The sequence below is a fragment of the Triturus cristatus genome, chromosome 9 (genome assembly GCF_964204655.1).
Source record: "Triturus cristatus chromosome 9, aTriCri1.1, whole genome shotgun sequence".
Classification (NCBI taxonomy): Eukaryota; Metazoa; Chordata; class Amphibia; order Caudata; family Salamandridae; genus Triturus; species Triturus cristatus.
This window is the reverse complement of record NC_140592.1, coordinates 844,957,923-844,974,870: the sequence shown is the minus strand read 5'-3', so window position 1 is coordinate 844,974,870 and position 16,948 is coordinate 844,957,923. Positions and strand designations below refer to the sequence as shown.

Here is a 16,948-nt window from a genome sequence, read left to right as displayed (position 1 = left end):
AATCCGTATACCCCACTAATTTTGGGTGAGCCACAGTGCTTAATTTGTGTTGGTGGCATCTGGTGCTCGGCACCGGCACTTAACTGTCTAGTTGCTGTCAACCACATGGTGGCGCTGTCTTTTTAATTTTGAGATGAGCACAGCAACCTGAATGCCAGCCTCTCATGCAGTTAGTATAGCTTCGTTAGGACTGAAATAGTCTGAATTGTCACACTTGTAGGAGTGCGATGGTTAGGTGTTATGTTGGTATTGCCGTTGGCAGTACTGGCAGGGTATGGGTGGTGCAGGCTGCAGTGGTCTTCCAAGAAGGGCCCTAGCACTTAACTTTTTACAAATGAAGTACTGGGGTGCACTCTGCCCATTTCCATCCTGGAAGAAGGTTTACCCCAGTCTTCATGTGGCAGAAAATGGGTTGGGAAAAGGCTTATGAAAGCCATAAACAAGTACATTTGATGATGTGCAAAACCTTTCATGGTTGTTCTGGCCTGGAACACCATAGTAGATTTACTCACATGGAAATCTATGAGTGAGTAAATCTTGCCATGAGTGTAAACCCATTTGTGTATCTCATATTTGTTTTCTTCGCTCATAAAAAAAAGGCTTTTTTGAAAGACTTTTTGACCCCGTCAGCTAAACTTACACATAGACATAGCTTTGGGAACTGTGCTTTATGACTATAGTCTTGGCCTTGCATTCAACATATCGGTGCATTCTCAAACTTTTTGCTTCAGAGAGGAAGTCTTCCATCAGGCGGCAGAATTGATTTCTGGAAGAAGAGGCCAAATGTGGAATTGGCGTTGCCAAGCCACTGCATTTTTTCACCTTGAATATCAAATCTTCCATGGAAGGGTTAGATGCTAAATTGGCGTAAAGCTGGAACCATCTTCGAATGAACAAAGTATCCATTAATCTGTCCATCTGTTGGTCTTGGCCTCTCCTTGCTGATCACATGCACTCCCAAGAGTCTTCTGGGATTGCTCATAGAAATGTTAGATATGACAGTAGAGACTTTTCTTGACACCCAGGATCTACGCGATCACTAGCTTGAATTTTTCCTTCTCTCTACTATTGCACCCATGTATCTGTAAAAGCTCAACTTTTTTAATTCAACCCGACTGAGCGTCTCACACTTCACCCACCGGGATCTATTCAGCAGGATCCTTGCTGGTCTTCAATCACTCCAAGCGCTCTCCTTACAGGATCCACTGGTCTAGGCAAGTAGGCTGAAGGCTCCAGGCTCAGAGCTAGTGGTCTTAACTTCTTGGATGATGCCCGCTCAAACAGTGTGGATGTGAGAAAGTGCCATCTTTCTTGCTTGGTATGCCCCAACTTTTTGCTAAATTGCTGAATGTACTTTGACTGAGTGTGCTCTGGGTTCCTGCCAATCAGGTGCCCTGGGCCTATGTTCCTTCCCTAAAAACTATGCTGAAACCTAAAATCCAATTTGGCAAACCCTGGCAACATGTCAGCCCCTGGTAAATGGTACCCTAGGTACCCAGGGCCTTGTGACCAGGGAAGGCCCCTAAGGGCTGCAGCACTTATTGTGCCACCCTTAGAGGCCCTGTACCCTTACACAAACACACTGCCCTTGCAGGCTGAGTGTCTGGGTATAGAACAGAATAGAGAGTCGACATGGCACACATCCCTGTGTGCCATGCCCACAACATACACTGCCCTGGAATACATCAGCCACCCCTCTAGCTGGGTGCCCTATGCCAGTGGTGTGGGTACAGGAGCATGAGCCCTGTGCCCCTACAGTACCCAGGTCCATTCCTGGGTACTGTAAGTGCAGTGCTGCCATTTAGGAGTATATGGTGCTGGGATGTCGTCAACACGTATTCCATAGCACCATGATGGCTCCACTGAAGACTGAGAAGTTTGGTATCAAACTTCTCAGCACATTAAACCCGCACTGATGCCAGTGCAGGATTTAATGTACAATGCACAACAGAGGGCATCTTAGAGATGCCCCCTGAACCTAACCTACAATCCACGTTTGTCTGAGGGGCTGCCTAGGCTGCCACACAGCAGACATGTTGCTGGACCCCTGGGTAGAGAGCCATCCGCTCTCCTGGGCCTGCAACAATGCACATCCTGGGCGAGGTGCAAGGTCTCCTCCCCCAGGATCGGCATGGGAAGCTTCAAAGGCATGCCGCCTTTGTGAGCTTCTCCAAGCCACTTGCTGTACCCAGCAACTGGCCCCTACCGGTTCTAAACCCCCTCTCTGGCGGGAAGACTGGCTGGAAACCACAAAGAAGGACAGGGAGTGAGCCAGCCTCTGCCAACCCCACCCCTCAGGTGGGGGAGGCGAGGTGAGGCTCTCTCGCTATCTTGAAGATGGGGAGCCCTGCCCAATCAGGACTGTACCCACCCCAGGGCAGGGACCCAGTGGTCCCTGCCCTTTACCTACCTTTAACGCCCCTAAATTTAGTATTTAGGGGCACCCTGAACCTTCCTTCCTTAGATTCCAGATTCCGAAACAGCAAAGAAGATCAAGAAGAAAGAAGACCTGCTGTGCAGCTGCTAACAAGAGGAAGACACCAACTGCTTTGGCCCCAGCCCTGCTGGCCTGTCGACCCTCGAACCTGCTCCTGGTAAATCCCGGCATCTCCTGTGGCCAGCAACCTCACAAACCCCGGAAGACCTGGCTACCTTGTGACTCTCAGCATCTGGATCTCCCACTAGCAGTGGCATTGCTCAAAGCAAGTAACTGACCCCTGGCACCAGCCAGGAACTGCGAACCCTGCACACCCTGCACCTGCCAAGCCTGGCCTGTGCTGGAGTAGACAAAGACCCCGAGGATGTCCCCCCGGCGACTGTGACCCCGAATCCGGCACCCAAGGACCCACCTCGATGCTCCTGACGACGCCTGCAGCCTCAGAACCAGGGACCCCCCCCCCCCCCAACTGCGATCAACAGAGGGTAAGATTTCCAGACATCAAAAGGCACCCCTGCACCCGGCGCCCTGCAGCCCCCTGTGCCCAACTCCTGGGTACCTACCTATTCTCCAACTACCCAACTTACCTCTCCGTAATCTCCGTCCCCGAGCTCGCAGCCTTTGTTCGTCCTTGAGCTTTTCCATTGCAATCCATTGAGCACCCGACGGCTCAAAAGAACCCTGCACCCAGCCGCCCGAGTGACCCTGGCAGTGCAACTTCTACTCCTACCTACTTCCCCATTTTCCCTGAGCAAGTGACCAGGAGCCCAGCTCCCACAGCCGCGTGGCCTGCTAGTCAGCAGCCACCAACCAAGGGCCCCCTGCCTTCCATAGGATAACATTGTGCCTAACTCACTCTGCACCCTGCTGCCCCTGTGCCGCTGAGGGTGTAACAACCGTACTTAACTGACCCTGGGAGACCCCTGAGTCTATACCCAGAATCTTAACTCTGCTAGTCGAGTACTTACCCAAAAGCCGATGACTCACTTTTCTTCCATAGGGTAACATTGACTGGTTTCACTTGAAGTTTCTTCTAAGTGTGGAGTTTCTAAACTTTAAAATATTCACCTAAAATCAACCGAGTAACGAAAACGGAAATACTCACCTGCTATTAGGAGAGACCCCAGTGCTCGATCTAGGTGCCCAGCACTGACCCTGAAAAGTAATTACAAACCATACTTACCGCTAACTCAATTTTCTTCCGTAGGAAACCATGGACTGTTTTTCTGTGAAATTTCTTCTAAGTGTCGATTTTGCAAACTTCTAAATATTCGTTATAAATCGCATGTATAACCTAAACGCATTCTATCAACTGCTTACAGGTGGTATACTAGTGCTGGATCCAGGATCCAACACTGAACCCGAAAAAGTAACCATAACCCCATTTACCTGCTAAGTGAATTTCCTCCCTTAGGATAACATTGGTAATTTGATTAGAAAAAGTTTCTAAGTGTCAACTTTTAAAATAGCAAAATATTGCTTAAAAATCACAACAGTAACTAAAACGTATTTACTCACTTGTTTCCAAGAACTGTCCCAGGACTGAATTTAGGATCCAGTCCTGGAGTTAGAAAAGTAATCCTAAAAGTAATCAATTGCATACAACTTAAAATTCCCATTGAGCTTAATGTATTATTGTTTGAAATTGTGTTGCCTAATGCAACAAACTATAACTATTGCATTCAAAAGTCAATTGCCTATTGCAAACTATTTAACTAAAGCATCTCATTCTGAGAAAGTATATTTTGATACCTACTGTTGGTTCTAAAATGAAACAACCATATATTTTTATATTCAAACCATTGGCCTAGAGTTCAGTTCTTAAGTGTGTGAGACCATTTGCTGACTGTGTACAACAAATGCTTTACACTGTCCTCTGATACTGCCTTACTGCTCGACCAAGCTACCACTTTAGAGAGTAAGGTTATATCTAACTTTAGCCTCTGCCAAACCTCCGGGGACTGTGGACTCTGTACACACTGTACCTATTTGGGAACAGTATATACAGAGCCACTTTCCTACAGTGGAGACCAGCAGACCTTGGTCCTTAGTGCTGGTTCCAGCAATTAGAAGTCTTGGTGGGATTCTCCCCAGTTGAGCCCGGCTGCAGGACAGCACTGCTAAACAACTTGTGGGACTCTTGCTCCCACCTTGATAATCCAGACACAGATCTGATTTAACGCCTGGTCCTTTGATATTACTGCTGTGGGTGTTGATTTCTTTGAAGTGTCTTCTCCTCTGCCCAGCCCTTTGTCAGATGGACAGTCTGCCATGGCAGAAGTGGCTCCGATTTTGATTGACCTACAACAGAGGCTAAGGGAGTAACCGGGGATCACACCTGGCTGTCAGCCCCCAACGAAATATGCCTCATAAAGGTTCAAAGGCCTAACCTTTCCCTCTTCCTAGTCCAACAGTGCCAAACTTATCAGACCCTCCATCTCCATGACGATGTGCCCAGGACCCCACTGAACAATAATTCTTCCTGAAATCAAAGAGATCTTTGATGTGCGCAAATGATGCTCGGCTCCCCATCCTCCAGTATGGGTTCTCCCACCTCCACCCTCAGGAATGTCAGCAATCCACATCTCCTTTCAAGGGGTTGCAGTCCTCACATTCAGTAACTTTTATGGACCCTGAGCTTAAAAAATGGTGCCCTGGTACACTTATCTACCACGCACAGGCAGGGACATGCAAGTACTGCTCGCTGTCCAGCGCCATTACCATGTACACCAAGGGTGAGTTAAGTACTAAGCAGTGGAACTTTACATGAGTGGGTCCAGAGGCACCACCTCCATGCCACAGGTAAACACTGTACATAGTACTAATCACTTCTAAACACAAAATGGATATGCTGCCACTGCCGTGCCCATGTCACTTAATTCCTGATAAGGGCAGTAGCCCACTACCATTATGATGGCAGAGTTTGGTGCACCCCTCTCAGTTTACCAAGACAACATTACCACGACACAAGCCTATGTCATGGAACAAACACATGATACTTTTTCGCATATGACCAAAAACTCACAATCAGGGCTCTAGATATCCATGCAGCTTTGGCACTTAGGGCAAGGGTGCACATTCGTCACCATGCAGGTGCCAAGTTTTCCGTCTCAACAGTCACCAAAGGACTGAATGAGCATTGAAACTCCACTCTTTCCCCCCTTTCTGAAGTGCCTAAGATTTAGTTTCAAATAAGCCTGTATTCAACTCGCCATAATGCAGACTACCCATGCAAGTCACAATGCTTCGTTTGTGCTGGAGTGTTATAGAAAGTAGGCACCTGCACTGATTTTTTTTTTGGGAGCTGGTGTTTAGTTTTCAACATCAAACTTTGATCCCGAGCAAAAGAAAGAAAAGCATCACAAAGTGAAATATAGAGAAAGATTAGAAAACCGGGACAAAAGGTGAAGCAGGGTTGAGAACAAACCTGCTAGTGAGATAAAGGACACAAAGTATATTTGAAGACAGAGGTATGAGGCGCAATCACAACTAGACAATCTTGATATTAAGAAACAAGGGCATTCGGCAGTGCTGGTGGCAGGCTCCTAGCAAAGGTTTTGAGTCCATGCAAATATTATTTTTGCACATTAAGCACTGGTAGGTCTTGTGTGTGTGTGTGTGTGTGTGTGTGTGTCTTTGCAGTTTGTGTGTGTCAGAGAGAGAAAAACTTAATGAGCGAGGGATAGGCAGAGGTTCTGTGCACATGGCTTTCTGTACATCTGTCAGTATATTTGGATAGCTGACTGCATGCCTCATGCTCTTTGTGAATGGATGGCTGTAGGCCTGTATGTTTGTTTATTTGTTTATGTTGATGTCTGTACATGCAGTGGTCCAGTGGTGTAGCTAGACCTACTGCCACCTGGGGCGTCCCCTAAGTTTGCCGCCCGGTGCAGGAAAGAGAGTGCTGTGGGGGGCGGGTGGTAGACGACTTGTTCCAGGGGGTGCCGGGGGGGAGGTGGCAACCACAGCAGACTTGTTCTCTGGAGATGGGGGGGATGATGGTAGGTGACAGACACAACCTGCTCACCTCCACGACCCCCAATAAGAGTGCTGCCTGGGACGCCCCTTCCCTAGCTAAGCTACCGCATTGGTCTGTGGCCATGAATGTCTGTAGGCATGAATATGTGACTTATATGTCAGTGTGTGCATGCATTTTGAGTGCCTGCATACTAAACAAAACAAAACTTTAATGAATTTATTATCATGTGAATAATATAGGTATGGTAATAATTTTACATGAATGGTGCAAAAGCCATTAAGTCATACCCAACAATTTGCCAAGACTGGCTCAGGCACCATGAAATGAAACCTTTCAAGAGTACAAAACATTTAACTTTTTCCTTTTTTCGGTAGGGAGAAACTCCTGCTTGAATTGCAAGAGAAGACAAAATTAAAAGCAGAAGAATGCAGAGAAAACAAGTTTTATCAAAGCCAATATGTCTGGGCTATCCCAGTGCTATAGCTTTGACAATCACTTTTAGCCATGTAGTTCAGCACAGTGGCTGTGCAGCATGGCTAAAAGTTAGGGGGAAAAACAGTATGATGCGGTTAGTGCTAGCCACTTCATAGCACTTTCTTTTTCTTATGGTGTGGGCAGAGCTGGCAACACTGACCATGGGAGGGAGGGTGAAAAGGAAAAAGCAACACGGACCATAGGAAGGTAAAACAAGCATTTGCAATGCAATAGGTCTCGCATTCACACAAGTTTAAGCTATTGGCATTGTAAATAAAAATGCCTTTTATTTATGTTTTAAAAACGAAAATAAAAATAAAAGGCATTCTTATTTGCAATGTCAATAGCTCAAACTCGCGTAAATGCGAGACCTATTGCATTGCAAATGCTTGTTTTTTATGTGCACCCCTTTTGAGCCACTGCAGTTTTCCAAGGATGCTTCTGACATTGAAGACTGTCCTTCTCATTGTCATAACATTGTCTAGGCATGTGAACGAGCTGCAGGCTCTTTATGCCAACCCACCTTAAGAAATGTTCTTTCCGAATAAGTTAGTGTTGAGGTCCGGATTTTCCTTTCTTTCGAAAGTGATCACTCTATTTCAAGTCAGGCAGGCGGTCACCCTACTGGCATTTTTTGCTCCACCTCATTCTTATAAAGAGGAGGAGTGACTCCATTGTTTCTACCCTCAGAGGGCACTAAGTCTTTACGTTTATCGCACCAAAGAATATTTGGTGGATGATCAGCTATTTGTAGGTTTTTCTGTAACAAAGAAGGCAATGCAAAATTAGACCATCACTCAATTAATTGTTTACTGCATAAAGATCTGCTACACACTGGCTAAGAAGTAGCCCCCAGTAGGCTTACTGGCACATTCTAACAGAGTCAAAGCTGTTAAATGCGTTGGCACCAGGAGTACCCGTCCGCTTACACACGTTTCCCCCTGCTATCATCATCATTTTACAGTGGGAACTCAGTTTGGTTCTGATGTGCTTCTTTCCAACCTCTTCAGAGTTGCACTCTGAGGCTTGTGCCTATGAAGTCATGGTTTCTTAGTGCCATCACGTCTGCATGTCCCTTCAGCGAGCTGCAAGTCTTGGCAATTCAGCCTCTGGGTACTGCCTTTTTCGAGGTAAACTGATGATTTGAATATATGAATCATTTGTTCCGAAGGTTTTCCCACCTTTCCATGTGAGGCAATCCATCATGCTTCCTGCATAATTTTCTATGCCACATCCATCTCCAGAGGAGGAGCTACATCAGTTGGATCCATGGTGTGTCCTTAGTTTCTACATTATTTGGATTAAGGAGTACTAGGTGGATCAACAGTGGGTTGTTGGGTTTGCTAGTGAACAGAAGGGAACGTCGGTCCAGAAATGTACTTTGTCCTGATGGATTAACCTCTGCATCAAACTGTTATGCCCTGGTCAAAAAGGATCCTCTAGCTGGATCTTCAAGCCTCAATTACGGATTTATCTCAGAGTATTCAGGTTTTGGAAATCTCCCTGGCTATCACATGAAAGTCTGTACATCCTTTCTCCAGGCAGTACTGCATTGATTTACGGGTCCAGGCCTACCTTACAGAGAGGATTGCTTTGGTATCGATTCATATGGTGAGCTAGCTCAGCTTCATCATGTCAGGAGGCTGAACAAAGTTACAGCATTGGTGGTTGGCAGCACCTGGTGGTGCTTAGATACTATTGCATTTTCCAAATCCAGTCTGGCACCTAGAGAGAGTCACAAGGTGAGGAATCTGCGGTTAGGAAAGAATTCTGCATTGCTGAGCTGTTACCGAAGAACTAATCAACTTACCTCAGGAATACATCTATTGAGCTATAATGTAATCATCTAACTCAAAGGAATGTACATTGACGTTAGTAAGTTTAGTAGCAATTGTAGCACATCAGCTTATCGGTAAACCATGTCTTAAATATTTCAATGCTATTCACAGTTTCACAGAGATAAATACTGCTGTCCACCCTCCCACGGTATATACTTAAAGGTATGCTGTTCTTTCATGTCACGCAGTGTGTTCTAACAGATATAAGAAGAGATATAGTGTATTATCTGGACCAAACAAAATTGTTTGTCAGACAAATTAATAGTTTGTTTGGGGTAAAAGGCAGGCCCCAGGCCATCTCCACATTCGCCCAAGGAATTACTGTAGATTTCTTATGGAATGTTCTTCTAAAGAGATTTACTCACTTACACTTCTTTTTCCATCCCTTTTACTGCCTAGAAATAAACTTGGTTCTTGTGAATGTACAAGCAGAAGTTACTTACTGATTTATTGGAGACTGTTAGAACCTCTAACCCACCACCTAAATAATGGGATTTCCTTATGCTCATACATTCACTAGGCCTTACAACATTCATTAACACAAGAGAAATGGTACCTAGGTGTAAGTAAATGCCTCTTTTTGTAAGGTTGTCCCCAAAGTTTTTCACTGATGCTGCTAATTTTTTTCGACTCAGTGAATTGCTAACCAGACCTCCGTGACAGTGCCTTGACCTTTAAACTGAGAATGTTGGATTGGCTTGTATGTTGGAGGGTCACCCCAGAGACTGCAGCACTGGTTCTGCCTCCCTGGGTGTGTCAAAGGTAACACATGGATCCTAGACTGCTACTACAGACAGGAAGAGCAATTTTAAAATGGCCATTTAAAGTAATGGCAAAGCCAATTCTTCCCTTTTTTATTATATGTAAGCTCCCCCCTAAGACCGGCCTATCAAGCCCCAAGGCAGGGTGCTGTGTATTAAATTTGGATCATGTGTTTTAACATGTTCCAACAGTAAAAACCTACAATTGTAGTTTTTACAGTGAAAAAGGCTAGTAGCCCCATTGGCGAGTGCAGAGTTGCAGGCTGCCATAGTAGCCCTGCTACCTTTTGACTACTGAAGTTCATACGGTAAGGTATCAAACAACTCGGTACATTAAGGCCGACCTGATGCCCAAGTAAAAATTAATGTATCTTGTTGCAGTGTGCAGCTTTTGCAAAGTTGCCCTTTTCTTTCCCTAAATCTCTTGTGCCCATCCACAGTTGCACACGGTGTCTTTCCCTGAGACAGCTTTTTGCCCTCCTGGGGAGACGTGCAAACAACTCCAAGGAAAAAAGATAATAGCAGCCTGCATGGGAGAGGTGTTACCTCTCCCTGGTAGGAAGACACACGGGTGTTGGTCCAAAAGGAGAAGCCACCTTTGAAGAGCAAATGGTGAACACTTGGGAGAGGGGCTGCCCTATTGTTTAGTAATACAGGCTGGCACTTGGGAAGGAGAGGGGAAGCCAGTTGCCAAACCGTTTTTTCAGGGGCTGTTGGCCCTTTGGTAGCCACATCACTGGGTTTGGCTAGGGATTAAACGCCACGAGAAGGGTTTTGCCATGTTGCAATGGGGATAGAATGGAGAATTCTTGGAAAGCCAGATGCCACACTTTGCAGGAAGTGGTCATAAGGAGGCAGGGAACCTAGTAGCCCATTGGCTACTGACTGCGTCTACCATGAGGGCCATTTCTCATTCCGATCCCAAATTATGTTTACTACTTTATAAGATGTCCGCTTCATGTCCATGCTCAAAACTGTTGGTACAGGAAAGTGACTGTCATTTTCATACACCAGTTTACACCTAAGGGAAAATCTGACCGTAGACTGCTGCACTGCTATCCGTTCACGTTTTTCCTATTGCAGTCATCCTGTATTTTTTAAATGTTAACACACACTTTAAGCATGCCACATTTTGGACATTGTTTTCAGTGTTGCTTTGCAAGCTTTTAGTTTCTAGTAATTGTTTCATTTTTTTCAGCACTCTTCCTGAAAGAACTCCAGTAGCTTCCACCCACAGCATAAGTAGCTCAACTACACCTGATCGTATTCGCTTTTTGCGTGGCACTGGCATTCGAAGCACTTTCCATGGACAGTTGAGAGAGCGGCGTACAGCGACATACAATGGACCACCTGCATCGCCCAGCCTATCACATGAAGCTACACCCCTTTCACAGAGTCGAAGCAGAGGTTCAGCAAATCTATTTACTAAATTAACTTCAAAATTATCAAGGAGGTAAGTGTTTAGTTTTGTAGCAGCATTGATTTTTTTTTTTTTGTATTTGTAACGTTGTAAACTTTATCTTATTAAAAGTCCAACAGAATACTTGTGAAATGAATGCTAGCATTAAATAACTTGAATTTCACAAATGTTATTTACATTAGAATGTCCCAAAAGGTATTGTGGTTTAACATCTGCTGCTCTGCCATATCGCAGTGGGATCAAACGTGCTAGTTACATTTAATACCAAGTCTCATATTCATCTAAAACTTAGAGTTTTAAAAAGCATCATTTTCACAAAGTAACATTTTCTCTGTCCCAGGATCCAGATGTCTAAATTCAGGGGCAAATCAGAGGGATCACACAAGTATTAATATGAAACTAAATGAGGCTTCGAATAAATAAAACTTGTGAGAAGGTTGCTTTCACTATTTTTGGCAGGTTTATGATTTTGTTTGTAAATTGTATTGTCTGCACTTGCAGCCATACAGTAAAAGTTAACAAGTATCCTGTTGAAGTCTACCTGCAACCAATAATAATGCTTCAAACCTGGTAATATTTTATTATTGACAGAGGTTTACCTCTCAGAGATTGTAAAGCTCTTGAGTGTATTTGAAAAGGCTTCCGTAAAACACGATTCCTTTACTTTCCATCTGACAGAGGTGGGAGTGATGCCAGCTGAGCCATACAGACATTGTAATGTATCATTATAAACTTATTGTGTCATTGTTGTGTTATAGAGCCTTTACATTTAATACAAGCGGGCAGTAATTGAATTAGTCTGCTCTGTTTTGTTGGCATTCGATCTTCCTAACACCTTTAGAATAGAGCTGTGGTAGTTCACTATTTGTCTTTTTTGACTTGTGAGCATGTTGGTGTGTTATTGTTTTATATTTCTCTTTGTGGTAGACTTTCAATTTTGAGTTTGTTACAATAGAACTATAAATGCTTTATATGGTTCCTATATGTGCTGTCTGCATTTGGAATAGTTTGCCTTAGGAATAGTTTACATTGCTTTTCAAAGTGCCAGCTATTTCGATGTTGATGGCCACTCTCTTAAAAGCTTATCTAAAACTGCCCTTGTGAAATACACTTTCTTTAACTTCAGTCTATTAACTTTAGGGACACCTCCATTTAATTTTAAACTGGAGCATTCTCCACGGCTTCTTCAAGTTTATTGCCAGTGAAACACAACTGCTGTCAATTTTGGATCTCTCATATGAGACAGCAATTGACTGTGGTTGAAATCCTTGTGTGGACGGTTTCAAAAACGTTCAGTGGACTTGAGGCCCACGCATTGCTAGTCTTTTGTTGTCTTTTTTGTCAGTCATTTGCTGGATTGTTATTCAATGGTTTTCCTTCCTCTTCATATGTTTGTCCCTCCCCTGGGACACCCATTCAGGAAAATTATATTTTTTCCTTTTCATTCAGCACTCTATGGACGTGCCCACGTTTTCTTGCTTTCCCTCATATGGTGCTGCCCTCAAATGCTGCTTCGCGCTCGGAGTTGCTGCTTCATTCCTCTCCCCAAGTTTGTCTGTTGCTTTCTCAACTCCAAATGCTGTTCCGCGGTTATAAGTTGCTGCCTAATTCCTCTCCCCAAGTTTGTCCGTTGCTTTCTCAACCTCTTCCTGAATTCAATTTTTTAAAGGCTGCCCTGTACCCAGCTTCAGGTGCCTTCTTCGCTCCTAAGCTCCCCATCCACTCCCCCATTGCTTCTGCCCCTTCCCCTGCACACCCACTGCGCCACCGACCTTAAGAGGTTCATATTTTATTTTCCGTATTGTTTTTTGAGAGCTTGACTGTTGCCTTTTGCAGCCTGCCCACTTTGCAATGCTATTTTTTTTTATTTTATTAAGTATTTTAAAAATTGTTTTTACTGATCCAAGTGACATCCACCATCATCGGTAGTTACAAAAGTAAAAAGAAAAAAAAGGAAAGCGGTGTCATTCCTAAGGGGCACATATGCGTGGTGCAGTTTTCTTTTGCATACATCATCCATACGTGCATGCCTAGGCAATAGCAATCTTTTTCCTATGGTGTACAACGTGGGTGCAGGTCTTGACTGCCAAACGTTATCCCAGTGCATTCCCCAGTGCTGCTCCAAACAGGAAATCCAAGACACTGGACACCTTTGAAAGAGAATCTTCTCTTTTACCAGCCTAGTTATGTGGTCGCTGAGCATCACATGCCTCTTGGGATTATACTCCCATATCTTTTGGGACTCTGTCACACATGTGTTCCCATGGTTTAGGAAGAGGCCTGTGAGGAAATATGCTTTTTTAAGGTTTCAGCCCATACTTTTTGCCCACGTTTTGACTGCTAGGTACTGTCATAATGGCCACTAAATGCCCTTTGCTCTGCTAAGCAGAGCTCAGTACACGTGCTCTGACCCTTAAATAGGTATAAGTTGGTTGGCATATACCCAATTGGCATAGCTTAACTTACTTGTAAGTTCCTAGTATATGGTACCAGGCGTAGCCAGGGTCTGTAGGTTAGAGCGTCCCCTGGGTGACTGCAGAACTTATTGTGCCACCCTGAGTAGGATAAGGTCAAACATGGCTCCCAGTCTGCCACTACAGACTGGAAGGGCAGTTTTAAACGGCTAACTCGATTTTGTATTTTAAGCAATGGCAAAGCCCAAACTCTTTCTTATGTGTGTAGGTCACCCCTGCAGCAGGTCTTTCGAGTCCGAAGACAGGGTGCCACATATTAGTAAAGTAGAACATGTGTTGAACTTGTTTTAGCAGAAAAAACTTAGATTTGACGTTTTACTTAGAAGGATATTGGTAGCCTCATTAGCAAGTATAGTTACACGCTGACAACTCAGCAGTGCTAACTTTTGAATGTGACTACCAAAGTTGGTACTTCAAGGCATCTAGCAACTTATCATATTAAACCTGACTTGATGCCTAAGTTTAAATTAATACAACTTGTTGCCCTATGCAACGTTTAGAAAGTTGGCGCTCTGCTGTCCAGCCTCCAGTGGCCATTTACTGAGGCTGGCTATGAAACAGCCTTCTGCCCTCGTGGGGAGACGTGTGAAGGACTCCCAGGAAAGGTAACAATAAAGGCCTACCACTGTAGGAGGTGTCATAAGGAGGTATCCTTATGGTATCCTTATGGCATGAAGTTGCATGGGGAAGCCTCCTTTAAAGGGGCAAGGAGAAAGCACACATTGGAGATACTGCTCTATTCTGTAGGTAGACAGGCTGGCAGCGGAAACAGAGGGCGAAAACGTTTGCCAAACTATTTTCGCATGAGATGGTAGTCCAGTGGTAGGCACACCACTAGGGCGGGATATCAAGTTCTCAATACCAAGAGGGATTCCTCCATTTTATTTTTTTTAACATCTTTTTATTGGTTATACAAATGAACAGTACAGCAGCAATACTTGACCAACACCAATTAAAACATAGTAATGGATTGCAGCTACTAGGACCCCTTGTATGCTCAGACGTTAAGACCATATCACAATTCCTCATCGTGGACTTCCATATTGCTGCCTGCTCCACCTAAATTATTACCACGGGCAAGGAGAGGGGTTGCATAAATTGCCTCTGTGCATGTTCCACTTCCCCCAAACCCAGTCTCACTTCTGGGGGCATCCTCTGATTTTGTAGACCTCCACTTCTGTATTCATGCACCAGTCCAAGTCCCTCTCCCATTCAACTAAGGTTGGTGATTTTGCTGCTCCCCACCTTCGAGCAATATTACGTTGTGCAATCAGGAGACCCATAGTAGTCCAGAGCTGTTTGGCTTGATTCATGTTGGTTGCTTCCCATATATTCAACAGGCACAGTTCGGGGGACAGTCGAATAACCCCACCACTAGCGTCTTTCATACATGTTATTATTGCTTACCAGTATAATCTAATCGTCTGACATTCCCAGATAATATTGTAGAAAGTGCCAATACCCCCGCAAGTCTTCTGCATCCTGCCTCTACATTCTTGCCCATTTTGACCAGCATGGCAGGTTCTTCCATTTGAAGAATGGGCAGTATAGAGGCATCTGGGGTAGCTAGATGCCACACTTCACAGGAACATGTCATCAGGCTGGAGGGAACCTTTTAGCCCATTGGCTAGTGACTGTGACCTCCCCTAAGGGAATTTTTCAGGGCATAAAAAACTGATCTCACTTGACTAGAAGAAGAGGACTGAAGGACTGCCCTGCTGATCTTGGAACCAGCAAAGAAGAGGCTGCGCCGAAATAGGACTGTACCTGCTGCTATTTGGACTAGCAAAGGAAAAGACCTGCTGTGTCCTGCTTGTGGAGAAGTCCTCCTCTGAGCCCAATTTGAAGCACAGACATTAGCGGACTTTCTGTTCGCAGCACAGACTGAGGAGTAGTCAATCGAAGACCCCTGTCCAACTACACAGCATCTTCAGCATCTTTGAACATCTTCAGCATTCTGGATTCCTTGCATCACGATTACTCCATAGAAGTCAGTGGGCAAGGAGCCATTGGCATTGCAAAAATAAGGGGACCCCCTCTGAAGGATACTTTTGAGGCTAGGGAAAAGAGGGGAAAAGAACTACACCAGCTGAATATGTTCCCTCATAGCCTTAACACTTTCAGTACAATATCATTTTTCCAATTTTGCTCATCCATTAACTCACAATGGTGACAAAGAACATGAATTATTTCATTATTTTATTACATCCATTACTTTCGATAGTAATGGATATAATGAAATAATTCATGTTCTTTGTCACCATTGTGAGTTAATGGATGAGCTAAATTGGAAAAATTATGTTGTATTGAAAGTGTTAAGGCTATGAGGGAACATATTCAACCAAGGAGCCATTGGCGCCGGAACTGGACTGGAGACTGCTCTTTTTGAGGAGTTTACTGTTTTGTTGGGCCTTGCTGGTCCCCTTGACTTGCTCCTTGCCGGAGTCGGTCGCCCAGAGTAACTCTAAGCAACCGCATACCAACCTGTAAAAGCTTTTGCTGAACATTTTCGAAGTGTCAAATGCATTGAATTTGCACATGCTTGTTCGCGGTTGATTATATAGTCGTGATTTACTGTTTCTTTTAAAATCTATATCTTCTGAGCTATCCAGTAGATCATTTTCTTTTTGGTGTCCATAAATACATAGAAGTATGATGTATTACTATAAAAATGGTTTCAGATTTCTTGAGTGTCAAGTTTCTATCTCCTTCAACTGTTTTGGTGCTGTTTTAAATGCTTTGCAAATGTTCCTTTGTGTAAGCCTGACTGCTCAGAGCCACAGCTACTTGGGGGTCGAGCTATGTTTTGACAAACAAAACCGGACTAGCCCTAACGGGGTTGGTAGTATATTACATGGTAAGGTTACACATCCACACCGTGTAATACACGATCTCACAAGGAGTGAGCCATACTGAACCAGGCCATTATTGATGGCAGGGACACAACAAAGTTATCCATCCTGTGTGGGTCAGACACCACTTATTAACTCGGCAGAGCTATTACCTCCATGGTGGCACCATGCCACCACGTCACGCCTAGCTCTGAGCAACTAGCATTTCGGGGGATGTCTAGTTGTCTCTGCTATACTTGCCCTTCGACGGCTTTCATGTGTTTGGTGATAAAGCATATTCAGTGCTTGAGATCTTTAACTAAGGTCAGGCTACCACCAGATCTTTGGGTTCCTCCCTGGCATTGTGCCAGCCGCACTCCACCTTTTGACCCCTTCTGAGGCTGTGGTAGAGGTTCCTAGTTGTACCCACAGTACCAGCCATACCCCCAAGGTCGCCCAGCCTCCCAGCCTTTTCATGGCCTTGGACACAGCTCCAACAGAGGACGTGAGAACCAAAGCCAGCGTGTTGTCTAATCCCCCATCCCTCCGGCTGCCGCAGGTTCTACGCCCCTTTGGCATGTCTTCCACACAGTACAGCTATGCGGTTGCTGTCAGAATCGTTTGGTCTGATGGCGAGCGAGAACATCAGACAAGATGGTGCTTCAAATTGTTATGAGGGTCTATGCCCTTCACTTTCTGGAAACCTCTCTTCCTTTGTCCCTATCCCCATAACA

General features: G+C 44.7%; 1 protein-coding gene across 3 annotated transcripts in view; it reads left to right on the top strand.

Annotated features, from left to right (window-relative positions):
* MARK3 (microtubule affinity regulating kinase 3) overlaps positions 1 to 16,948 on the top strand; it is a 696,418-nt gene that overhangs the window by 545,541 nt on the left and 133,929 nt on the right. For all 3 annotated transcript variants that reach the window (XM_085626305.1, XM_085626304.1, XM_085626306.1), the window contains exon 15: positions 10,688 to 10,942. In XM_085626305.1, the coding sequence (XP_085482431.1) occupies positions 10,688 to 10,942 (255 nt within the window). The remainder of the gene's footprint in view (positions 1 to 10,687; positions 10,943 to 16,948) is intronic.